The sequence below is a fragment of the Lasioglossum baleicum genome, unplaced genomic scaffold, assembly GCF_051020765.1.
Source record: "Lasioglossum baleicum unplaced genomic scaffold, iyLasBale1 scaffold0028, whole genome shotgun sequence".
NCBI classification, from domain to species: Eukaryota; Metazoa; Arthropoda; class Insecta; order Hymenoptera; family Halictidae; genus Lasioglossum; species Lasioglossum baleicum.
Genome location: NW_027469088.1, coordinates 1,125,257 through 1,150,787, shown reverse-complemented (window position 1 = coordinate 1,150,787; position 25,531 = coordinate 1,125,257). Strand labels below are relative to the sequence as shown.

General features: G+C 43.9%; 3 protein-coding genes across 3 annotated transcripts; 2 read left to right on the top strand and 1 right to left on the bottom strand.

The window, feature by feature from the left end:
- Positions 1–11,037: 11,037 nt before the first annotated feature.
- Positions 11,038–11,714, top strand: LOC143219408 (uncharacterized). Its single transcript, XM_076445418.1, has 2 exons — positions 11,038–11,588; positions 11,651–11,714. Exons 1-2 carry the CDS (start codon positions 11,038–11,040, stop codon positions 11,712–11,714), a joined length of 615 nt encoding a protein of 204 aa, XP_076301533.1.
- Positions 11,715–11,805: 91 nt separating this feature from the next.
- Positions 11,806–12,387, top strand: LOC143219398 (uncharacterized). Its single transcript, XM_076445408.1, has one exon. The coding sequence runs from the start codon at positions 11,806–11,808 to the stop codon at positions 12,385–12,387; it is 582 nt and encodes a 193-aa protein (XP_076301523.1).
- A 2,469-nt stretch (positions 12,388–14,856) lies between these two features.
- On the bottom strand, positions 14,857–16,207 carry LOC143219407 (uncharacterized). The gene is made up of 3 exons (XM_076445416.1): positions 15,846–16,207; positions 15,093–15,734; positions 14,857–15,019 (listed from the first exon to the last, which is right to left on the bottom strand). Exons 1-3 carry the CDS (start codon positions 16,205–16,207, stop codon positions 14,857–14,859), a joined length of 1,167 nt encoding a protein of 388 aa, XP_076301531.1.
- Positions 16,208–25,531: the final 9,324 nt, after the last annotated feature.

Sequence of the window (25,531 nt, the reverse complement as noted above, 5' to 3'; positions counted from 1 at the left end):
ATGCCCTCGTCTTCCAAGAATCTAGAAAAATCTGCTGAAATGTATTCTTTCGCATTATCCGTTCTTAATTTTTTTAATACGCACCCGGTTTCTTTTTCTACGCGCTTTTTGAAATTTTTAAATGCTGTTAGTACGTCCGATCGTTGACGCAATATTACTACTTCGGTATAGCGCGAATAGTCGTCGATGAACGTTACGAAATATTTCGCGCCGCCGAGGGATTCTGTGTCCATCGGACCGCAAATGTCCGAGTGAATGAGGCCGAGTGTCTCTTTTTCGCGACTTTCAGAACTTTTGTATGGCAATTGTTTGATTTTCGCTTTCGCACACACTATACATTCGTCATACACACTTTTACACTTTAAATTCATACCCGCTACCATATTGTTCGTATAGAGTTTTTTTAAGTCATTGAAATTTAGGTGACCTAATCGTTCGTGCCACCTTCCGCCGTTTTCACTGTTGTTTACATTCGTTTGAAAAGCACGATTTTCTACAACGTCTATTATGTACAAGTCGCCTCTTTTCTCCGCTATCATCGCTGTAGACCCGTTTCTGCGTTTAACTATTGCACGGTTATTGTCAAAAATCACTTTAAAACCGTTTTTAGTGATTTGCGCGACTGATATTAAATTATATCTGAGTTCCGGAACAAATATCGCGTTCATTAGTTTTATCCTATTTGTATTTTGTTCACTTAGTTTTACATTCAATTCGATTTCACCGACGCCATGTGATTTTATGCCTTGATCGGAGGCTGTGAATACGTTCGATTGTTCAGTTTCATTTATTATGCGGAACTTTCGTTTTTCATTCGTCATATGACATGTAGCTGCACTATCTAAACACCATACGTTGGATCGTTTTAATTCTACTTTACACGCTACAGCTGTCATCGCGTCGTTTAATTTCTCATTTTCGCGTCTTTTTCGTATGTAACAATCTTTTCCGCGATGCCCGATTTTTCCGCACTCATAACACTTTCCACTAAAACTTGCACTCGATTGCGGTCTTTGTGTAGTATTCTTGAAGTTATTTGTTTTCGGTTTTGCATACTTCGCTGTCTTCGTATATAGTGCTTCGCTGCAGACGTCTCTTCTCTTTTCTTTGTCCGGTCTGCCATCTCTTTCCTTTTGTCGCGCTTCTTCCTCGATCAACTTTGTTTTGAGGTTATTCACATTTGGAATTTCGTCGCGTGACTCGATTGCCACTGTAAAATTCTCGTATTCTTCCGGCAATGATCCCAGCATCATAATTGATAGCAAATCTTCCGGAATATTTATGCCAGCCTCTGCCAATTGCTCGGCTTTTGATGTGAATTCGTTTAAATAAGCGGCCATCGTTGTCTCAGAATCTTTTTTCATTCTATACAATTGTTTGTATAGTGTTGCTTTTCGAACCGGTCCTTTCGATTCGTATATTCTCTCTAATTCTCTCCACGCCGCGTGCGATGTTTCGGCCCTCTTTATGTGATTTAGTTGACCACGTGTCATACTTAGCATTATCATTGCTAATGCCTTCTGATCTTTCTTGTTCCATGCGGCTTGGTTTTCTGCCGTTTTGGCTTCGGTGCCGTTTGCATATGACCATAGCTCATTACAGATGAGTACGCTTCTCATCTGGAGCTTCCATGACTCGTAATTTTCATCGTTTAATTTATCGATGTTTTGTGCGCCGTGTAGTGCTGCCATTTTTCCTTTATCGAGGACCACGTTTTTCTTTTTAGGTTATACCGCGTGAATTTTTCCCGTTCTTCGTTTATGCGCAATCTGGGCCCATAACCTGTCAGAATGTTAATGCCGTTGTGGAATAAATGAATTCACGCACTTTTAGCACACACTATATGAATTGTATTTCGATAAACGTTTAATAAACTATGTCGTACATTGCCGCGACCGCGTGCGCGAGACTCGCATGGAACACACACACATTGAACAGTAGAACACCGGCAGGTGTCGCTGCCTCGATCAATCATACATCGATGTATTTCCTAACACTTCCAATCAATATTATCACGATATTTTTTTTTGTTTCGCATTCTATTTTTCTCATATTCATCATTTTTATTATATGTACTTTTAGACCGTAATTTTTGCACGGCCTGTCTTATTTGTGCATTCCGTTTTTCTTCTTTTTCGCTCTCAGGGACAACAATATTATTACGGGAGAGATAATCATATTTTCGTTTTTTATTGATGGCTTTTCGTGATTGACGTTTTACCTTCATTTTCGTATTGTCGGAAAATTGTATACTATTTATTATTCAAAAGGTGTCGCCCCTGGCTGACAATTGTATTTTTTTCAAAAATGAGTGTCGCCCTTGGCTGACAATACAATATTTTATTTAGTACTTTGTGTCGCCTACGGCTGACAGTTGTATTTTATTCAAAAATGAGTGTCGCCCTTGGCTGACAATACAATATGTTTTATTTATTTAGTACTTTGTGTCGCCTACGGCTGACAATTGTATGTAATTTATTTAGTACTTTGTGTCGCCTACGGCTGACAATTGTATGTTATTTTTTAGTACTTTGTGTCGCCTACGGCTGACAATTGTATGTTATTTAGTACTTTGTGTCGCCTACGGCTGACAACTGTATGTTATTTATTAGTACTTTGTGTCGCCTACGGCTGACAATTGTATGTTATTTAGTACTTTGTGTCGCCTACGGCTGACAATTGTATGTTATTCAAAAATTTCTATTATACACAAATATATATAATAATATAAATGTATGTATATTATAGACAATATAAATGTATGTATATTATATATAATATAATCCTATGTCATTTTATATATATATATATATATATATATATATATATATATATATATATTGTCACGTTAACCTTTTTCCGACGAGCGGTTTGACTCGCGGAAGCCGGTCAACTTCGGGCTTTGCAGGTACTGAGACCAGGCCGCGTGCAAGCCGAGTACACGCGGTCCGCCCGAGACAAACGAGACTCGATGATTCGACGGTTTCCTCACGACAAACGAAAGGTTCGGGCGCCAGGCACCGCAAGGATGCCACACGAAACGCGGAACAAGGCTCGAGCTCGGAGAAGCCGAGGTCGAGAGTCGAATCTTCGAGATCCGCGGATCGAAAACTACGTCGCGACTGGGCCAGGTGGTTCGAACACGGGATGACTAGGACAGCCCTCTCGGCAGGACGGATCTCACAGGGAATCGAGTAATTCGACTACGATATGGTCTCGAGCTATTTATTGTAGCAGTCGTTAAAGTACAAAATCTGCGGCCACGTGACCGCGACCCGAGAGCCCGCGCTCTTCATACAAGATAGCGAGAAGGTGGTCGTTCGCCGCGCGGTTGTCTTACCGATTTTGCTCGCACGATACCGCTGACAATTACCGTGGTTTCGTTCGCAACGAACTTCGGAAACGCGAGGCGCAGATGATCGGCGAACTGCGAGACTGTCGCGATGACTTCCGCCCGTGATTCGCCCCGACGCGTACGCTAACGATTACGCGATCGAACGCCGACGAAAACCCTACGATGTTCGGCGAGAGACACAGGATTCGAGAAACGCGAAGAGACCGAAAAGATTACTCTCACGAAACGCGGCTCCTCTTAGGACACTCTTTCGCACGTAATTTAAAGACGAAAACTCTCAAAATATTCTCGAAATCTCAAAGCATTCCCGAAACGAACGCGAGCGAATTATCGAGGACGGAACGGGAAGCATTCGTCCTCTCGCGACGAAGGTCGAGCCGTCGCGCAACGAAATACCGAATGGATCACAAGTGCGGCTTACCGTTTCTCGTTTTCGATGCCCTTTTTCGGAACTGCTCTCGATAGAGCGTGAGGCACGGCCGGAACGTAGGTGGACTTCATCCTAGACGCCACGAAAACCTCCAACGGGCACTTCTCGGTTTCCCGACGCTAAGTTACAATTAGTTCGCAACGCGAGTGCAGAGCGCACGACATGCGATAACGAGAGCCAGCGCGACAGTGATCCATCGATTTTCGGCAATCTAGCGGATCGAACTCGGTTCCCCCCACTCGACCGCTTTTCCGAATTGCCTATGGCGTGTTTCAACGGCGTAACTCTACGGCACAGGAGCGTTCCCTCTTCGCGCCCTAGGGCCCCGGGCAATCACGAAATTGGTCAAGGAGCCTATCGCTCGACTTGACCAGCGGAGGGGCTTCCTCTTCTTGGCTACGAGGGCACCGACCCCGGGGTAGCTCTCCCTTGACGGGGCGAGACGGCGTCAGGTCTTCCAGTCCGTCACCTTGGACGAGATGTTTAAGAGAGCTACTGTCCTGGCGGCGCCTCCGGTTTGTTGGCCGAGTGTCCTCGCACCAAGCTCTAATTTCTCGAAACGGCCATTCGCTTTTCCGTCGGGCGCTTCCTGGCTGCGGGGCGTCTGTTCCTTCCCCGTGACAATTCGGAGGGTCGGTGGTTCCTTCTACGCGTTCTATATACGGCCCTGAAACTTGCCGTTCTCGGCACGCGCGACAGATGTCATTAGGAGGTCCTCGATAATATCGAAATCTCTTAGAGGAGCGCTCTCGAATCCTGTATCGGTAACGTGTCCCGTTAGAGGGCGGTCCGGTCCTTTATCGCTCTCGAAAATATGCGCGGAATTAACGGTGAAGGGACGTCGCAAAGGTTGCAACGTCACAATATATATATACAAAAAGTAATAAGGAGTAATGTTTAAAAAAAAAAAAATTAAATTACAGTAACTTTCTTATGAATCTGGAAGTTAAAAATAATTTGTATATAAACAGACAAAATTCTTACCTGTTTCAATATGAAAAGAAACTCGTAAGTTATATTCACCCTATACGAAGTGATCACCATGAGTGTCACAGTAGAAATGATAATGAAAATATTTACAGTGAATTCGTCACTCATCCACATCCACACTCAAATATATTTCGTCGTTTGTTTTCTTTAATTGGTTAGAATGTACCAGGTACAGTAGGTGAGACGAAGGTGAGACGTTCAGGGGCAAGGAAAGAAGTACTGCTACCATAAACGAGCGCGTGACACACACATATATATTATACTAGCTTTCCCCCGCCACGCGTTGCTATGGCACAGTATTTTTTAAAAGCATATACGTATTGAACGTGTTTGTGATAATCTATTTCGTTCAATTCCATTTCGATTTTCGCGTTGCTTTGTAGTTCTCTCTCTCACCCGCTCTTCTTGATCTCCTCTCTCTCTCTCTCTCTCTCTCTCTCTCTCTATCTATCTGTCTGTCTCTGTCTCCGTCTCGCTCTCTATGACTGTCTCTGTGTATCTCTCGCTCTCTCCCTCTCTCTCTCTCGCACTCACCTACGTAGAAAGCTGCGGTTTGAACCGTTAGACGCGGCGTTTCTTCGGGAAGATATTAGAGCAAACCGCACTCGAAAAAGTCCATTTGATCAAAAGGTATAAGCAGAAACGTGCCCAAAAGAGAGCGGAAAAGTTGACTTTTTTCACTAATGACGTCACAACTTTTGAACCAATAGACTTTTTTGAATGCGGTTTGTTCCTCATAATGGTTCAAGCCCCAGGTTTCTACGTTGAGCCGTTCTCAAGTGACGCCGTTACAAACATACAGACAGACACGATTTTATTAAATATATACAAACATCCATTTTTATATACTTGCCTATAAACTAAAGAAGAATGGAATATTTAATCATTTAAAAACAAAAGAATAATATATTCATATCCACGGCCAGCAATTAACACAATTCGTATGGAAACGATATTTGTTAACGGTTGCAGCGCCATCTACCGCGGCGAGTTACAACAAATTGAATAGCGTAAAAACTTTCTCCAAGAAAAAAGACATATATGTGCCTAGTGTCATGTTGATCGGTCAAACAGTTTCGAAGTATATTAATCATATATATACAAGCATCCATTTTTATATATTAGATATAAACATATAATATGATTGTAACATGAATTGTTGTAATTCTAGTAATAATAGTTGTAATTATGAATAAGTTCATAAACCTATAAATAATAATAATAATAATGAGAATGAGAATGAGGATGAGGATGAGGATGGGGATGAGAATGAGAAATAATCGGGTAGTTAATAATAATAATAATTCATATTTTTTATTAATTTCCAAAAACAATGTGAATCAGTCATATGTGAAACAGCATATCACATCATCCATAGTGGAAATGCTGTACTACATTGACCTTGGACCCCCCTCCCCTTCCTCCACGACCACGACCACGGCCTCACTCTCTTCCCCCACGACCTCGTCCTCTACCCCTTCGTCTATTAATTCGCCAACGCTCCCGCGATGAACCTGCATTGGTGCCACGTTCTGAAAAAGAAAACGACATTAGTTATGCCCATAAATTTATTATTTTCATCAAATTCTTATTTCGGACCCATTTTTTAGAAAATATGAAAATATGACCCATGTACAGGGTGTTTCCTACTTTTCGGGCAAGATTGTAGGAGCATGATCTACAAGTGAAGATGCGAAAAAAATGTTATATCAAGTTTCTTTTATAAACGCTTTATTACAATATTATAGGCAAATAATGAATGTAGTCTGAATAGGCGCGCAACAGCTGATTGACAGTACCATTTCAAGATGACCACCTTCTGCATTGATAAAATCCTCCAGATAAACGATACACAAACGTAATATTGGAATATTCTTCATTTGAAAATACTTTTGGCATTTTGATATCTATCTCACACAATACTTCGCACGATAACTGACGACAATTAATCAGTTATAATAAAAACAAACTATATATAACATTTTTTTGGTATTTTTTTTCACTTGTAGCAAAACTTACTTTTATTCCGTACTTCCAATGCTTGGAGGAGGCGTTGCATTAGTGCAACGGGCACCTCCACATTTGGCTCCTCAACCTCCATTTCTCCATCATCATCCAGATTTGGCAGTGGAGGAGATGCTGGCATCGTAGGAGGTGGTGGTGGTGGCTGCGAAGACAGTGGTGGTGGTGGTGGCTCAAAACATGATGAGGTGCTCGGCAAGGGAGGCGTCCCCATTATCATTACCTCCATTTTTTTTAATAAGTCTGGAATAAAGAAAAGTATCAAACATCATTGATGAATAAAAAAAAATTATTTACAGGAAATATGATGAGTGTTAATATTATATACTTACTCGATACCTCTTTATTTTGAGCAGGTTCCATAATTTTTTTTAAATTGGTATTTTCAATCTGGAAAAATAGACATGTGTATAAATAACGACAATTTATAAAATATATTGAATAAAAAAAAGAATATATAAATTCACCCTATTGGAATATAAAAGAAAATAACTTCTTTACTTTTTATTATTTTTCTACGGAACTTTCACCAACATATTCGTGGCATTTTTATAATGCAAAATGATACCAAATATGATATAATTCCGATGATATTTTTTACTTGTGTAATGGACAATTAAAGTTTCGAGCGCAAGGAAGGATAGCGCATGGGAAAGAAAGAGACGCCGAGAGTCGCAGTCGGCGGCTCAGTTCCACGGCTCGCGCGTCCTCACCAGGCTTGCCATATTCCGCGCGTGCCAGGCCCCTTACCGCTGCGCCCCTCGCCACGGTACTACGCTGAGCCCGCCCCACTCTTCCCACTAACACTGACGCGTACCGCTAACTTAGCTTGCTCCACGCGGTACACGACAGTGTAGCGGGAAGAGTGGGGCGGGCTCAGCTTAGTACCATGGCGAGGGGCGCAGCGGTAAGGGGCCTGGCACGCGCGGAATATGGCAAGCCTGGTCCTCACAATGCAATATCAACGAATAACTTTTTTATTATTACTTATTTCTTTAGTATAGAACTTATTTTAATAGATTTGTGTCATTTTTTCTGATTAAAATGATACCAAACACGATATAATGCGGATCATATACAGGTTTATACGCGTGCGAAACTTTAGTTGTCCACTACACAAATAAATATCGTCGGCTTTATATCATATTTGGTTTCATTTTTTTGCATTAGAAATATGCCACGAATACGTTTTCCAAAGTACCATAAAAAAATTATGAAAAATAAAGAAGTTAGAAAATTCAGTTTAGTATACCTATGGAGACTTACCTACGAACCTTCCTGCTCGAGAAGCACAATCAAACTGATGCTATAAGCACACATATTTCGTGAATTCCACACTGAGGACAATAATTCATACTTCGTTCCATTTATTTTGTTCGATACGACAACCGTGTTTACAACAGCGTTAGCCGCATTCCATCGACACAGATGCGAAATATAAACATCACAGCACGCGATGTCCGAATGTCCAACGCGCTAGCGTCGTCCAAAATAATTATATTTCAACATGACATGAATTCATTATATATGTATAATAAATATTAATTCTGGATACAATGAAATTATATGATATATATAATTCACATGAATAACCCGCACACTTTTGAAGATTTATATCGTTATAAAAAAGTACTAACCTATGCCTGTCGAAAAGTTAGTGGTTCTGGAGATATTTCAATTTAAATACTGCTAAAACACCATGTAATTCCTCGATCGAAGTCCAGTGCCTACTCACTCCACTGCCGGCCAACGCTGCTCCGCACCGCGCCGTAGAGCGGCGATGATTGATCTCGGCTCGGGTATATCGGTGTGAACACCACACATTGACTCGATTGAATCGAGTTCTCAAACTTCTTAAATTTAATGATCGGTTTATGGGACTTCTACTAGCTTATTCCTGGCGTTTCTCTGATTAAAATGATACCAAACACGATATAATTTCAACGTTATTTAGTGGTTTAATCGACGATGAAAGTTTCGAACGCAACGAAAAAGAGCGTATTGGAAAGAAAGAGATGCGAACCGGCGGCGGCTACTGTTCGCGTCTCTCTCCACTAAATATTGGCCAAATTATATCGTGTTTGGTATCATTTTAATCAGAGAAATGCCACGAACATGTTGGTGAAAGTTCCATAATGATATCATAGAAAATAAGAAAGCTGAGGTCTTGGTGTTTCATTGTGATGAGGCACGGGCCTTTAAACTGTGCCGGCGACGGCGACACGCGATCCTATTTCATTCTGTCCTTCTCTATGTTCGGCTCGTCGTTTGAAGTCTCGGCGCGGTAGACGCAGTCATAAAAATATAGCCTCCGTACTCTACCCAAGTCCGTCCAACACCCGGGTGTTGGGACTCCGATCGAAAAATTATGTAATTAGTTTTTCGCAAACGATACAACTCCTCATTATCCGGGTTTGCAGTATTGATCTTGGTTTTCTTCGATACTGTTAATTTAAATTGTCCCAAAATATATAAACCGCGCTCAATTTTGAAACTCTGCTCAGTGCTACATACAACATTTGTAAAGTTCGCCTTTCTGATTTTTTAAAATCCAAACATACTTTCTCGTATGTTTGTCCCTCACTTTTATGAATCGTAATCGCTTCAGCAGGAACCACTGGAAATTGACTACATGTGATTTGATATTTTTCCTCTCTCGACATATTTACTTGATTCGATATTTTTATTATTGGTGCTAAATTTTGATCAATATTGGCATTTTTCATATAATCACGATAACGAGTTCTTACTTCCACTCCTACTCTGGCCAATTGAAAATCTAACCGCAATATAGACGGAATTTTAGTATTTTCTTGAAAAGTAATAAATTTTAATATTCCGCATGTGTGCTCCATTAACCAATCCGTTTTCAACATCAATGTCATTAATATAATTATCATATAGATTATATTAATTTTCAATTTAATCTCAGTTAATAATTCCTTTTGAACTGATTGTGTTTTTAAAGATTGTAATATAAATTTTTTTGTACTTTCATCGATATTCTTCGAAAATGTATTCTCGGCAGTAGAGATGATTAACTCACTCTTGCATTGGGATATTTATCGATTATTGTAAGCGTAAAATTCGTCGTAAGGCACAAAAAAAATTTTTTTAATAAAAATTTTTTTTTTAATTTCCAAAAAAAATTGGAAAAAAAATTTTTTTTGTAATTACGTTTGTTTCTTCGATGGAAACTATCCGTTCTCTCATATAAATTGCATTGTTGAATGAACTTCTTTCGAAAAAAACTAAAAAAACTAAAAAACTACTTGACCAAAATGGACCAAAATCTAATCAGCTCTAAGTTACAGCGGGGCACATCGATTGCATCATTCATCATCCTGATCGCGTTGTTACTTTTTCTGAAAACGTTAACGAAAAATTTGATTACATAGAAACGGCCATACGCACACACACACACACACACACACACATACGAACATTTTGCTGAAAATAGTCTAAAATGACTGCAATGACCTTGAAACGTGTAGATCTGCTAAAAAATCGATTTTCGATTTTCGGGGTCATTACAATAACTTTCCTATAAAATCGGGAAGTTAAAAATTCGTTTTGTATTCCAATAATTTTCCATAATTTATCCGGGTACGATTCGCATTTTATTATTGAAGAAATCGCTAATGCATTTGAGGGTAATGTCGACGTATTACCTATCACTAAAGAGAAATATATTTCGTTTACCAAAAATGTTAAAGATCGGGAATCAGATTCGCGTAATTCTATTAAATTAAGATTCATCAATTCGTACAAATTTTTGAATACGAGTCTGGACAAATTGGCATCTTTTCTCGAGACAAATAAATTGACAATTTTACGTTCAGAATTTAAAAATCTTTCAATAGAAAATTTCATGCTGTTGACGCGAAAGGGTGTCTTTCCGTATGAATACCTGGATTGCGTGGATAAATTAGACGATCTCTGTTTGCCGCCGCTCGAGTCATTTTACAGTTCGCTGACATGCGAAACTGTATCGGAACGTGACTATGCGCATGCCGAGAATGTGTGGCAGCGTTTTAACATTAAGACCTTGGGTGAATACAGCGATTTGTATTTGAAGACTGATGTTTTGTTATTGGCTGACATTTTTGAAAATTTTCGTAAAACATGCATTAAGAGCTATGGTTTAGATCCAGCATACTATTACACGTTACCAGGTTTCACGTGGGATGCTATGCTGAAACATACAAAAATTAGGTTTGAATTATTAACTGATATCGATATGGTGATGTTTATCGAACGTGGTATACGCGGCGGTTTGAGCCAATGTTCCGGTAGATATGTTGAAGCCAATAACAAGTACATGCAGTCGTACGATCCATCGAAACCATCATCATACTTGATGTATTTTGATGTAAACAATTTGTATGGATGGGCAATGTGTCAGCCTTTGCCATATGCCGAATTTCAATGGGTTAACAACATTGAAAGTTTTGACATATCTTTGATTGCTGCTGATTCACCCATAGACTACATTCTCGAGGTGGATCTAGAATATCCGCAAAGTCTGCATGATGCTCACGCTGACCTACCATTCTGTCCAACACGTGCTAAACCACCTGGCAAAAGAGAGGCCAAGTTGCTTGCAACGTTACATGATAAGCAGCGTTACGTGATACACTATTATAACCTGCAGCAGTGCACACGCCACGGTCTTCGTATTACAAAGATTCATCGCATCCTCCAATTCGCACAGTCACCATGGCTCCGCGAATACATAGAATTAAATACCCTGTTTAGAACAAATGCCAGTAACGATTTTGAAAAGAATTTGTACAAATTGATGAACAACGCGGTATTCGGTAAAACTATGGAAAATGTTCGGAATCATGTAGACGTAAAACTCGTGACACATTGGGATGGGCGGTATGGTGCAGAGGCAATGATCGCGAAACCTAATTTCCACAGCCGCTGTGTATTTTCTGAAAACTTGGCTGCTGTGGAGTTGCGTAAAGTCATGGTGAAATTCAACAAGCCAATCTATGTGGGTATGTGCATATTAGATATATCCAAAACCTGCTTGTACGAATTTCATCATGAGTACATGGTTCCTCAATATGGTAAAACTTGTAAGGTAATGTACACAGACACCGACAGCTTAATTTATCATATTATGTGTGAGGACATTTATGAAACCATGAGGCGCCATATTAACCGTTCCGACACAAGCGATTATCCGATAGAGAATAAGTATAATATCCCACTTGTAAATAAAAAGGTTCCCGGCTTGATGAAAGACGAGAACAATGGGATGATAATGACAGACTTTGTTGGGCTAAGAGCAAAAATGTATACATTGCGTGTTGATGGAAAATCTGATACAAAAAAAGCAAAAGGTGTAAAGACTAGCGTTGTAAGGACAACCATAACGTTTGATGATTACATGCGATGTTTGCAAGATGAAATTGCTATGAGTCGTACACAGACATGTATACGATCGAAATTGCACAAAGTGTATACTATATCAGAGCGCAAAATTGCTCTCAGTCCATATGATGACAAACGGTATATCATACCCAACTCAACAGAAACATTGCCGTGGGGCCATTATCAAATTCCTTCGCAGCTATAAAATTGTTTATATTAAATGTAAATAGAAGATTTTTTTTTTTTCATTAAATAGGTTAAATTGTTTGTAATAAATATTCATAATAAATATAAAATTGTTTATATTCAATGTAAATAGAAGATTATTTTTTTTTTCCATTAAATAGGTTAAATTGTTTATAATAAGTGTTCATAATAAATGTTTATAATACATTGTCTTTATTTATCCATGAATTATTTACATTACTCAATCCTAACCATTTTACATACACCTTATTTCCTTTTCTACGCAACACTTTCTCCACTAGGTATACATCTGGATTGGCAACGCGATGCAATTCGTGTTCATAGAATCCTCCAGCAACGGGGTTTCCACAGGAATCTTGCAGTAGATAAGTTACCGGATTAGTTGCTTGTACCTTGACTATCTCAAACACCTCAGTGGTCCAATTTGGTGTGTAACCTTTATCGAAAATGGTCTTAAATTTGCTGATGCGTACAGACTGCCCCACGTTGAATTTCGCTGGTGCAGCAATCTTTATGTTATTATACGCTGTGTATAAGAGTCTGTTGGAAATGGTAGGGGTGACATCACACGGTCGCATCCCAATAGTTCTATGCTTTTGTGCATTGTACTTTGCAACTAGATGAGGTAGCACATTGATCCATTTATAGGTTCCATTAAGTGTAAACTCTTTCCACATGCTATTCTTCAATGTGCGATTGAACCGTTCTACGATGGAAGCTTTCATAACCGAATATGTAGAATAATGATTAATGCCATGTTTCTTCAAAAGTTTATGCATCTCACTGTTGTAAAATTCCTTTCCCTGATCGGTTTGTAAATTTTTCGGACATCGATTTCGAAATATCATTCTGAACGCTGCAGCTACCTCGCCCCCACTTTTAGTCTTGAGCGGTACGCCCCATGCATATTTGGATAACACATCGATAATGGTTAATATGTACTTATTACCACCATTTATGCGTGCGTGAGGCTGCATATCTACGAGATCGGCTTGCCATAGATCGTCATACCCATGGACTAAAACTCGACGTCGTGGAAAAATCCGTCTGGCGGGGGCATGCAGTTCCTTCACTAATTGCATCTTCTCTTTGCTCATGTTCAAGATTTAGGATTAAACGAAAGAAATTTAAAATGCATAAAAATGTATTCATCAAAAATGACTTGGAGGCAAACCCTCTTCCAGTGCGAGGTCGTATTTCAAGCAGCGGTGCAATTATATGTTTATACTTGTATCCCCTGTTACTCAATAGGGGATTTGCAGCATTATGGTTGCGCCTGTGCGCATTTGTTGTCAACAGAATACTCTTATATTTCTGTTTGTCTGCATCGGTGTATATCGTATCGTCGGGGATTCTCTTGAAAATTAGTTCGAAAAGACCAGGTGTTCCTTTGTATTTTATATTATTGATAATTATATTATCTTCCATGTCTACGTCGAAATTCTTATCCCCAAGCATCATTGCATTTTTATCATAGTACACACCATACACATGGTCAACCTGTTTTTTCTTATCTGTGAAAAAGAAGTTCAAATATTCCTGTGACAGCGGTCCGAGATTCTGAGTCAAATATGTATTGGCTTCTTCATGCTGTTCAGGATTCTCCACAATCTCACGCATTGTCGTTTCGAGAATATTTTGGTCAAGTGGTTCTGTTTCGTCTGTCCATACTTCTTCTGCAGGAGGTTCGGAATCTGGACAAAGTCGTTTCGGTAATCGATGAGGTGTTGGTCTTAAAGGTGTTTCCACACGTACTCTTTTCAATCCGCGATACCGAGGTGTGGCGTTTAGCACAGGCGGCTTCAATCCACAATATTGGGATGCAGCGTTAGGCATAGGTGATGTTGAAGATGGTTCTCCATGATATCCAGGCGTAGCATTAAAGACAGGTGATTGCTGCTGATACAATGAGGATGTTGGCTCCGAAGATGTCTCTTGAAGAATTGGATTGGGAATCGGTTTTGTGTTTTCAATCAATTCTTTCAGGGGTCTTATCACAGGTTGCAAGCTATGTTCCAACACCGCATCGGTATCCATTTTTCCAGCTTTTATTGCCAAATATTTTTTTCGTATAGCTTCACTCGTATTGGCAATCTCTTTCGTTAACACTTCTTTTTTCCTCTTTTCCTGTTTTTGTTCAGCAGAATTTTGCCCCATGTTCAATTGGAAGCGTTTTCAATATCGTTCAATAGCCGTTCAGCCGTTCAACATCGAACGTGTACGTTCGACAATCCGTTCAACACCTGTTCGACACCCGTTCAATAGCCGTTTGATGCCGTACAACGTCGAACGTGTACGTTCGACAACCCGTTCGACACCCGTTTAATACACCGTTCGACACCTGTTCGATACACCGTTCGACAACTGTTCAATGTTCCGTTCACAACGCGGGTTTGTGGCCAAATGATACCATTATACTATGACATAGTCATTAAATCCATGTCGATAACGACCTCTGTGCATAGGACTATGCGTACACTACAAATGGAAGCGGTTCTTTCCACATATAGTTACCGAATGAGAGCCATTTGTCGTCCTCGGTAGGTAATACAATGGCGCAGCGATTCAGTTCTGCACAGTCTCGTTCATGGGCCAGCAATCTTTCGTTGGAAGGAAAGTAATGCAAACACCTGAAAAAAAAGAAAAAAAATTTATTTTCATGTGTTATAATATACCATGATACTTTTGTAAATGTGTACATACCGATCCCAGATGAATTTCATATGAGCGTTTTTGCTCAACTGTGCACTAACGAGTCGTGATAGGTTCTTAATCCACACATAATGCCCCACAATACTATCGGTCTGGTCTTGTATGTACAGCAAGTTGACGTGTCGATTCCTCTTCTGATTGGTGATACGAAGTGGAAAAAATGATTTTACCCTTTTTTTCTTCTCGAAGATGTCTTCAAAACCATACACATTGATTGAAATATCATTCAACTTTTCGAACCGGGTAATTTGATTCAACAGCATGGGAAACTCGATGTCTTCAAAGTTTAAAACATTTGTGTATTCCGGGTACGAACTTTGACGGTTACTGTGAGCAGTCGCTGGATACAGAGCTGCCATCACCGACCATGCAAAGCATGCATTGTCTTTGGAGTGAACATTAATTGTAGCTTTCTTCAACGCTATTTCTCTCGGTATGTTGATCTGACACCCTGCATGCAGCGGGTTAAATTTGTTGATACCAACTGTAAGATTGAGTATTCGCGACAATGCCCATCCGCTATCACGTTCCTGAAATTCTTCCAACGATGTTAGGATCGGCCCTACGATGCACAGCTCGTACATCTCTTCGAGGTCGGTTGCGTAAACGATTTCACAGTTCTTTGTGCCAACACTTTTGCGTGAGCGTTGATCACCTGTCACAAATTCACCATTAAACACAGCGTTCACTTTTAAAGACTTATGTTTTCCCAAAGCGTTCCGTACTTTTTCAAGCACAATTTACCTCGCGTCCTGGAGGAAGCTGAGAGGTTCAATGTAATTGGAATTGATAACGGCACCTGTTAATATGCGACCCTTGAAAGCCGAGTCTATGTCATGCCATATGAGTCCTGTGCTTGTATGTCCAGCACCTTCATGTATGAAACGTCTTCGTAAAGAATATTTTAAACTCTCAAGGGCGGTGATACTGGCGATCAATGATTGTTGAATACCGATCGATAATCGAGGACGTTTTGCTCGATTATGTTCTTTAAGCAACTCGAGGCATTCGTTGCATCTTTCCTCCCAGACAAGGTATTCTTCATGCAATCTTAAGCGGTCAGATTGGTCCCACAAATCGTTTTCAATTTTCCGAATTTCTTCCATGGTTATATTTTTTGCCTCACAATCAGTGACTGAACAAAACTAATTTAGTGGAGTGCATATATAGCCTCCCAAAACAGCAGACTCAGCAAAAAAAAAAGCCAATCGGTGTTGAAAAAAAAACATAGTCCAGAAACGACTGCTAATTTTTCGGTGTCTCATTCGCTCGCGATACATCAATATCTTGAAACACTTACACAGCATTGCATTTTTGCACGCTTGATATAATGAAAAAAAAAAGTCGCACGCTCGGCATAATATTTCGCAGTGACTTCCTGTCGCCACAGTTTTGCGAAATTCCTAAGCAGTATCAAGGTCAACCATGCATGCGCCGCGATTCCTGTTCGTTCCTAAGGGGTATCATATTTCATAAAAATGGTCGATCAAAGACTGGCCAAATAACGTCATAAACGAAAAAAAAAAAAATGCTGCAGGTACTGGAAAAAAAAATGTCAAGGTTGATCAAGTAACACGAATTAGTTATAACACGTTCGACATAATATTTCGCAGTATCTTCCTGTCGCACCAATAGCGTCTTGGACGAAAATATGCTGTCGCTGCAGTATTTGCATGCCCAGAGTTATTCTTTGACATATACAGGGTGTCCCAAAATTCGTGAAAATCCCGAAAGGGGGTGGTTCCTGAGACCATTCTAAGAGACATTTTCCTTTGCACCAAAGTCAACTGCGGCTTTGTTTAGGAGTTATTAACGAAATACACGGACCAATCAGAGCGCGCCCTGGTCCGCCGCGCTGTCACGATGCGATGTCACGGCGTACCGCGACACTCGCTTGCCGGCGCGGCTTGGCGCGCCGGGCCAGGGCGCGCTCTGATTGGTCCGTGTTTTTCGTTAATAACTCCTAAACAAAGCCGTGGATAACATTTTTGCAACGGAAAATGTCGCTTGAAATGGTCTCAGGAACCACCCCCTTTCGGGATTTTCACGAATTTTGGGACACCCTGTATACCAAATGTTCGCTATGTTTATGAGATTGTCGGTTGGTCAAGCGGCTAATGAGTTGGTCTACCAAGCGGTAGACCGAGGTTCGAATCCTGTTCGAGTAAGACAGTTTTTTTCTTAAAAAAAAATCGCAACCGCTTGTGACGTCATGGAAGTGGTGGGGGTTCCAGCGAAGGTGGTGGTATGCCTCGCAACAGCTCGTGACGTCACGGAAGTGGTGGGGGGGGGGGTCCAGTGAAGATGGCGGCGGTAGGCTACGAAACGCCATTGTCGGTATGGTCGACAAAGTGCCAACACGTCTCTGGTGACGTCACTTCCCGCGAGCTGATGTCACTTCCTCATGACCTCCCAAAAAAAAATGGGGGGGGGGTAAAAAAACGGACAATTACCCGGGGGGGGCAATTACAGGGGGGGCAATATCCCCGGGGGGGTAGGTGGAGGGGGAACCCCCTCCACCATGGGGGGAACCACCCTGGTCCAGAACCGGCATTACCTTACTACTCTTGTCGTCGGAAAAGAGGAGCCTGGGATCTGAGGGGGCCCACCTCTGCGGGGGTGACGTCGCCCAACACGTACCTTCGGCCTACCTAGTCAATCGGCATGGAAGCTCCATCAGACTCGGTCGAAGTGGAATTCCGCAGGGCGAGGAAGTGGATGGTGGTTGAGTAATTCGCCACCAATATATCCGCTGACTATATTCTGGGTGATGCATCAACTTAGCGGGACATTCGGTCCCGCGGTTCCATTTGAGGGTCCGGGGAGGCCGGTGCACGCAGCGGAACGAAGTGAGTATTATTTCATATGGATACACGAAATAAAAAACGGCGAGTCAAGTCGACGGGACCAGTGCCAGATGAAACTGAGCATGAAGTCGTCGCAGCAGGGGTGGCGGTAGCTGGAACCAGCGGAACTGCCCCTGTGTCAGTCAAAATCGAGAGGACCGAGGACGAGCTACAAGTTAGCCAGCCTAGCGTGACCCTCGAGAGGTGCGATGCACAGAAGGAGAAGGCGATAGCACCAGACGGGAAACCGAAGTGCAAGCCGGCTCCAAAGTCGAAGAAGGAGAGCTCCTCTCAGTCCGGGGAGGGCTCTAAGGAGCAGAGGCAGGTTTTCAACCTCGCCAATGCGAAAGGCAAAGAACTCCAAGGGGGTAAAATCCCGAAGAGCGAACTCCGCCAAAAGAAGGCAGGGATTGTCCCTTCTTCTAAAAAGGACACGCAAACCGTCAACGGCGCACCAGCCAAGACGGGGAGCAAGCGACTGGGAGGGAAACCGGTGGAGGCGGTTTCCGGGCCCATAGTACGGGCCCTCGATCTCGTAAGAGGCGAGGGCTTCAAGCAGGTCGCGGCCATCACGAGGTGTTGTGCCCTTGAGAAATCGAGGATCACAAAAGACGCCTCGGCTGCGATCGTGCAACACGCTAATACGCTCAACGAGCTGGTCCAGGAGCTTATTCATCGGAATAGCTTCCTCGAAGGACAGCTTGCAGCGGTCAGGGCAGATAGAGCTAGACCGTCTGGAGAGAGCGTAGCGACCGAGTCGCGGACCGCCCCGCGGTCCAAAGCGACCGGTATAGCTGGACAGCGTGCTCACTCGACCTACGCTCAGGCAGTGAAGGTCGAGTGCCGAAAGGTCTCCCCGGACGCGGTAAAGCCACCACAACACGTGGTAAGGATCTTTCCGCCGAAGGGCAAAGAGCAGAGCAGCGAAGCGACTAAGCGGACTGTTCTGGCTCTAGTGAAACCTGCGAAGGAGAAGATCCGCGTGAGGTCAGTCCGACTCATCCACTCCGGTGGCATCGTAGTCGAGACCGAGCGCAAGGAGGATCTTCAAGCCTTCACGGGGAGTAAGGGGCTGAAAGATAAAGGACTCTCGGTCTCTACGCCAACGAAACGGAACCCGTCACTGATAGTGTACGATGTTCCGAAGACGATGGCGAGAGAAGAGGTTGCATCCAATCTGTGGAAGCAGAACCTCACCGAGATGACTCAGAAAGAGTTTGCCTCTAACCTGAAGGTCGGTTACCAAGCCGGTCCCAAAGGCAGGGAGGCGACCAACTGGGTCATAGACTTCAGTCCGCAGGTTCGCCAGCGGCTGAAAAGTGGGGAAGGCCGGGTTTACGTTGGATGGTCAGCTTGTCGTGTACAGGACTATGTCACCGTTACCCGGTGCTTCAAATGCCAGAAGTTTGGCCATACGGCCAAACGATGTAAGAACAAAGACGATGTCTGCGGTCACTGCGCCGAAAAGGGGCATACCTTTGCCACGTGCAGCAAGAGGAGTGGACAACCCGTCTGCTCTAATTGTAAAGAGCGTGGTAAGCCGCACGGACATAAGTCCAGAGACAAGCTGTGCGCGTCCTATCAGGCCGCGTTACAGCAAGTTCTAGCTCGAACCGATTATGGTTGAGAGCGCCGAAGACAGACGACGGTCTCAGAGGTCGATTCGAATCGTGCAGCATAATATGCGGCGCGCTCGGATCGTTACCGATGAAATCAGATCTTTGCTGCATGCGAAGGGAGTTGATGTGTTGTTAGCTCAAGAGCCGTACAGCTGGGAAGGCAGAATGCCTGGGCTGCAGCGGACTACGAAGCTGGTTGCGGAAGGGGAACGGCCGTCGGCAGCGATAGCTGTAACGAGTCGGGACTTGACCGTGACCAAGTTAGCACATCTGTGCGACACACATCTATCCTGCGCGTGCGTTAATGGCAATTTCGGTGTTTTTCACCTAGTCAGCCAGTACTTTCAATTCTCCGAGGAGATTGAACCAAGTCTGGCTCGACTTGAGACAGTTCTTGCGGCATTGAGCCATAGCCGAACCGTGATCGCAGCGGACGTCAACGCTAAGTCTCCCTTGTGGGGCAGTGCAACGACGGACGCGAGAGGCCGAATACTCGAAGAGTTCGTGGCCCGGCACGGCTTGGTTGTGTTGAACGAGACTGGTAGTATGCCCACGTACTCCAGTCCTTCGGGAGAGTCCTTTATAGATGTCACACTTGCGACACCCGACATGTCCGACAAAGTGCGAGGATGGAAAGTCCATAAGGACTTGACTTCCAGCGACCACCGAGTCATACAATTTTCGTTGCAGTTCTCAGCCACGGTTGGTAACCGGCACCGCGAAGGGCGGTTCCACCTGGATAGTGCGAACATGCAAAAATTCGATCGAGCGCTGCTGGAGAGCAAGAGGAATTTAACCCTCCGACCAAATGGTCGCGAGGAGGTTGAACAACTAGCACAGGAATTCGAGAGATCGATTGTCCATGCGTGCGAATCCTCTATGCGAACCAAGCAGTGGCACTCCAAGTCAGTCCCATGGTGGACACCTGAATTGACGAGACAGAAGAAGCGCGTCAACAGATGTAGACGCACCTTCCAGAACCCGAGTTGTTCGGAGGAGGAGAAGGCGGACCGACGAGCTGAGTATCTCGTGCAGAGAAAGGCGTACTCGGCCGCCGTGAGAGTTGCGAGGTATCAAAGTTGGAAAGACTTCGTTACCGAGCAAGGGAACAATGAACCCTGGGGACTTGTTTACAAGATCGCCAGGGACAAGCTGAATGTTGAGACAGCGGTCTCCAACATCAGCACGAGCGAAGGACACACGATGGACTGGGAATCCACTGCGTCAGCGCTGCTGGAGTCGTTAGTTCCGGACGATTCGTCTGTGAGCGACACTCCCGAGCAAGCGCAGCTTAGACTGGAAGCCACTACCGAGCCGACGACTGAAGACGATCCTGCCTTCACTCGCTGGGAGCTTGAAGCGGCGGTGAAAAGTCTTAAGCAACGCAAGTGCCCGGGCCTGGACAGAATAGAGCCGGAAGTATTGAAACGCTCCGCCGGAATACTCCGTGTCGAGTTGCTTCGGCTCTATAACAGCTGCCTTGAGTATGGGGTCTTCCCCTCCAGGTGGAAAGTCGGCTCTATCAGAACTATTCTGAAAGGGCATGGCAAACCGGAGACGGAGGTGAAGTCCTATCGACCTATTTGCCTACTATCCGTAGTAGGCAAAGTCCTTGAGAAGCTGATCGCTAGACGGTTAGCTGATTTGTTCCTACGCCATGAACATGCGTCTGACCGGCAATACGGATTTAGACCGGAGCGATCTACGGAAGATGCCGTAGTAAAGCTCAGGAGTCTGGTGTCCGGCTGCGAAAACAGGTATGTCATGGCGCTCGCCTTCGATATCTCGGGAGCATTTGACAATTTATGGTGGCCGAGCATCCTCAACGAGTTGAGGAGGCGAGGCTGTCCGCGCAACCTTTATAAGCTGATAGTCGACTATTTCGCCAACCGTGAGGTGATTCTTAAATCTAATCACGGAGAAGTGCGGAAAGGCGTAACTAAAGGCTGCCCACAGGGATCGATTCTCGGTCCGAGCTTTTGGAATCTTGTCTTTGACTTGATTCTATGGCTCTTGTCGAACGCCGGACTCGCTTGCGAGGCCATTGCCTATGCGGACGACCTACTCGTGCTTGTGTCAGGCAGCTCGAGGAAGGAAGTCCAGCTCAAGGCACAGAAGGTGGCGGACACGATATCTGCGTGGTGTAAATCGCACAAGTTATCGCTGTCTGCTGCCAAGACCGAGATGATACTCTTGAAAGGCCACCTCCAGCGGGAGAGGCCACCTGTGGTGAAGGTGGATGGAAAAAGTATCGCCATGAAGGATACCATTAGGTACCTTGGCGTATACTTTGACAAACGGATGGGAGTTAAGTCCCACGCCGAGTATGTGAGTGCTAAGTCGATGAAAACGTTTAGTGCGTTGACAAAGATTGCTCAATCGAACTGGGGATTGGGATATCGGGCCATGCGTACTATGTACGTAAGCCTGTTTGTCCCGATCGCGGCGTACGCTTCTGCGGGCTGGGCGGACCTTCTCACCCTTAAATCGAGAGTATCTCTCATTAGGGCGCAGAGGAGAGCACTGCTTGGCTGCACTAAGGCCTATAGAACGGTATCCACCGACGCGGTCGCTGTGATCGCTGGTGCGGTGCCGATAGACTTGGTGATAGCAGAACGAGCGTGCGCCTATAAGATACGAAAACTACAAGACGTAGAGTATGAGACATGTCGAATATGTCATGCCGATTTGGCAAACGGAGTCGTGAGTCCGCGCGAGGCATTAGCCGAGGTAAGACGGACCGCTCTGGCAGTGTGGCAACGGAGATGGTCGTCATCGCAGAAGGGAAGGATCACCTTTCAATACTTCAGCGATGTTTCAGACCGACTCTCCGCGCGCTGGGTGATCCCTGATCACTATGTGTCTCAGTTCCTGAGTGGACACGGAGATTTCCGTGCGAAGCTCAAAGCCTTCACGTTAGTAGAGGATGAACACTGCGAGTGCGGTGAAGTGGAAACACCGAACCATATCTTGTACGTGTGTCCTCGGTACGATCAAGCGCGGGAGCTCCTGCGCCAGGAAGCCATCGCTAAAGGCCAACAGTGGCCGGTGCGAGAAGCTGTCCTGGTAACAGAACAACTGTTCAGGAGTTTCCGGAAATTCGCGCGAGACGTACTTAAGTCGAAGGCTATTCGAACGCGAGAAGTCACGGTCTAGAGGCAAAAGAATACCTCTACCGAGACATCATGGATCGACCAGCTGGCCGAGACTCTGAATGGGTCTCGGTCCCTCGGGCCGGGAAGGAAAGCCCCTCCTGCTTTTAATAAGCAAGGAGCTCCTGGAAATGGGTTGGACTCGAGGTGGCAGTTGGAATCGACGTTGCGGTCCCTCCACATGGCAGCAACGAGAAAGTAGAGCCATAACATCTGGCAAGGCGATATGATGGACATCGGAGCAGCGCGCAGAAACATGCGGGATGAGCACGCCGTACTTGACCGGGATGGATCCCCCCCGTCGTCGAGGTGTCCTCGCTAACTGTGCTAGAGTGCCATTCCATCGCCTGTATAAAAGTTAGAAGCCGGTATGAACCGAATGTTCGAGGTACGGCGTAGCCGGGGCAATCCCCCGACTCACATACTTAACAATACATGTCCCTTTTTTTTGTCAACGACCATGGCCCCGTTGGTAACACCGGTTCTCGTCTGATCACCGAAGTAAAGCATCGGGGGCGCGGACCACCGCTAGGATGGGTGACCGCTCGGTGGAAAAAGCCGGGGGTAGCCCATAGCTGTTTTTCGCGTGTTGTTGACATATAGGTGGTTCGGAACTCACCTTATAAACAGTAGGTCCACCCATTAAAAAGGTTAAAAATGGGAAATGGCCCGAACATCCGGCTGGCGTTACTGATATGGTTAGACAACCGAGGTGCAGTATTCCCCGAGGGGATCGCCAATAATGAATGTCCCTTTTTTTTTCGTTCGAACCATGTCTGTGGATTTGTGCGGATATTGGGATGCCGGTTTTGGGCCATTTAATTGTTAATAAAACAACATGTAATTGGTTGAAATAATACAATATGTTGATATTGTATTATATTATTCGTATCTTATTAATAAAATAAAAAATTTATATTTTAATTTTTTACTTTTAAATCACATGTATTATTTTCAGGTGGCATTCGTATGGGGTAATTGGTTATTTCAGCTACATTGTTCTAATAATATAAGGAATATGCTGCTAGAACTCCGGCAATACGCTGTTAGAAGTAGAAGCAGTACGGCGCTACAACATGAAGCTATACGCCGCTGGAAGTCTGGAAATGGGCCGCTGTAACTGAAAGCAGTACGCCGCTGTAAATAGAGGCAATACGCCGCTGTAAATAGAGGCAATACGCCGCTGTGAATAAGGCAATACGCCGCTGTAAGTAGAAGCAACACGCCGCTGTAAATAGAGGCAATACGCCGCTGTAAATAAGGCAATACGCCGCTGTAAGTAGAAGCAACACGCCGCTGTAAATAGACGCAATACGCCGCTGTAAATAGAGGCAATACGCCGCTGTAAATAAGGCAATACGCCGCTGTAAGTAGAAGCAACACACCGCTGTGAATAGAAGCAATACGCCGCTGTAAGTATAAGCAATACGCCGCTGCAGACGAAAGCAATACGCCGCCGGAACTGAAAGCAATCCAAACCAAAACACTTCGTGTAAAGGTTGACCAAGTTCCCCGGCCCATCCACTTCAGTGATATCCAAACCAAAACACTTCGTGTAAAGGTTGACCAAGTTCCCCGGCCCATCCACGTCAGTGATATGAAGGATGGACCAAGTTCCTCTCGCCTATCAAAGTTGTGATACGATGGATGGACCAAGTTCCTCTCGCCTATAAGGGCTGTGATATCGGGAAGGACCAATTCCCAGAGGCCAATGATTGTTGTATTCAAACTTTACAACCTACGGAACTTGGCGTCTGCGCTGGCAATAGTATTTTGAATTGCAAGAGAAAAATTTATATCCGGATTCCCAACTGCTCAAGCAAAAATCTTACGAATTTTTTTAAATCTGCCGTTGCTGCGTCTCCTGCAGTATCGTCTCCTTCTGCGCCGTATCCGGATATAAATTTTTCTCATGCAAGTCAGAGTAGTAGTGCCAGCGCAGACGCCAAGTTCCGTAGGTTGTAAAGTTTGAATACAACAATCATTGGCCTCTGGGAATTAGTCCTTCCCGATATCACAGCCCTTATAGGCGAGAGGAACTTGGTCCATCCATCGTATCACAACTTTGATAGGCGAGAGGAACTTGGTCCATCCTTCATATCACTGAAGTGGATGGGCCGGGGAACTTGGTCAACCTTTACACGATGTGTTTTGGTTTGGATATCACTGAAGTGGATGGGCCGGGGAACTTGGTCAACCTTTACACGAAGTGTTTTGGTTTGGATATCATGTTATTTTTGTAAGAAATGGCCAGATATTCGGAGGATTCAGAGACGGAAGTTAATTTGCAGAAAATAGCATGATGATGCGTCTGACTTAAGACACGCACAGTATATTGCAATATTGTTACACGCAAGTTTTATTTGTAAGGTGTCCGTTGATTAGCGTAATCCAGACTGCCTCGGACTGAAATGTCGAGTTTGAACTTGCTGCCTCTTCAATGGCAAAGTTAGAATTCTCGCTGAATCACTTAATTACTTAAATGTTGTAAGGAATTTTTGAAGTGAAACTTCTTTTGGCAGGGTGTAAGCCTAATCCGCGTCATGGAATTCATGACACGAAAATGCGTAACAGAAGTGGTGGGGATGGTTAGCCGAGCTAGTCTTAAATAAAAAATGGCTGTATCTCGGGAACGGTGCGTCCTACCGCAAAAATAACGAAATTTTCGACAGACCTTACGCGAAGCATATACGGTATGGCCAACGACATGACGTATATGGTCTTCCGATTTTTCAAAAAAAAAAAAAAAAAAATGAAAATTAAAAAATGGCTGTATCTCGGAAACGGTGCGTCCTACCGCAAAAATAACGAAA

What these genes read in the sequence shown, in the direction of transcription:
- LOC143219407 (XM_076445416.1), bottom strand. Translation starts at nt 16,207, where the DNA reads ATGGAAGAAATTCGGAAAATTGAAAACGATTTGTGGGACCAATCTGAC. An exon ending in AGCTTCCTCCAGGACGCGAG is followed by an intron (nt 15,735 to 15,845) that starts GTAAATTGTGCT and finishes CTCACGCAAAAG; the next exon opens with TGTTGGCACAAAGAACTGTG. An exon ending in ATGAAATTCATCTGGGATCG is followed by an intron (nt 15,020 to 15,092) that starts GTATGTACACAT and finishes CTTTTTTTTCAG; the next exon opens with GTGTTTGCATTACTTTCCTT.
- LOC143219398 (XM_076445408.1), top strand. Translation starts at nt 11,806, where the DNA reads ATGTGCATATTAGATATATCCAAAACCTGCTTGTACGAATTTCATCAT.
- LOC143219408 (XM_076445418.1), top strand. Translation starts at nt 11,038, where the DNA reads ATGGTGATGTTTATCGAACGTGGTATACGCGGCGGTTTGAGCCAATGT. An exon ending in AACGATTTTGAAAAGAATTT is followed by an intron (nt 11,589 to 11,650) that starts GTACAAATTGAT and finishes GGAATCATGTAG; the next exon opens with ACGTAAAACTCGTGACACAT.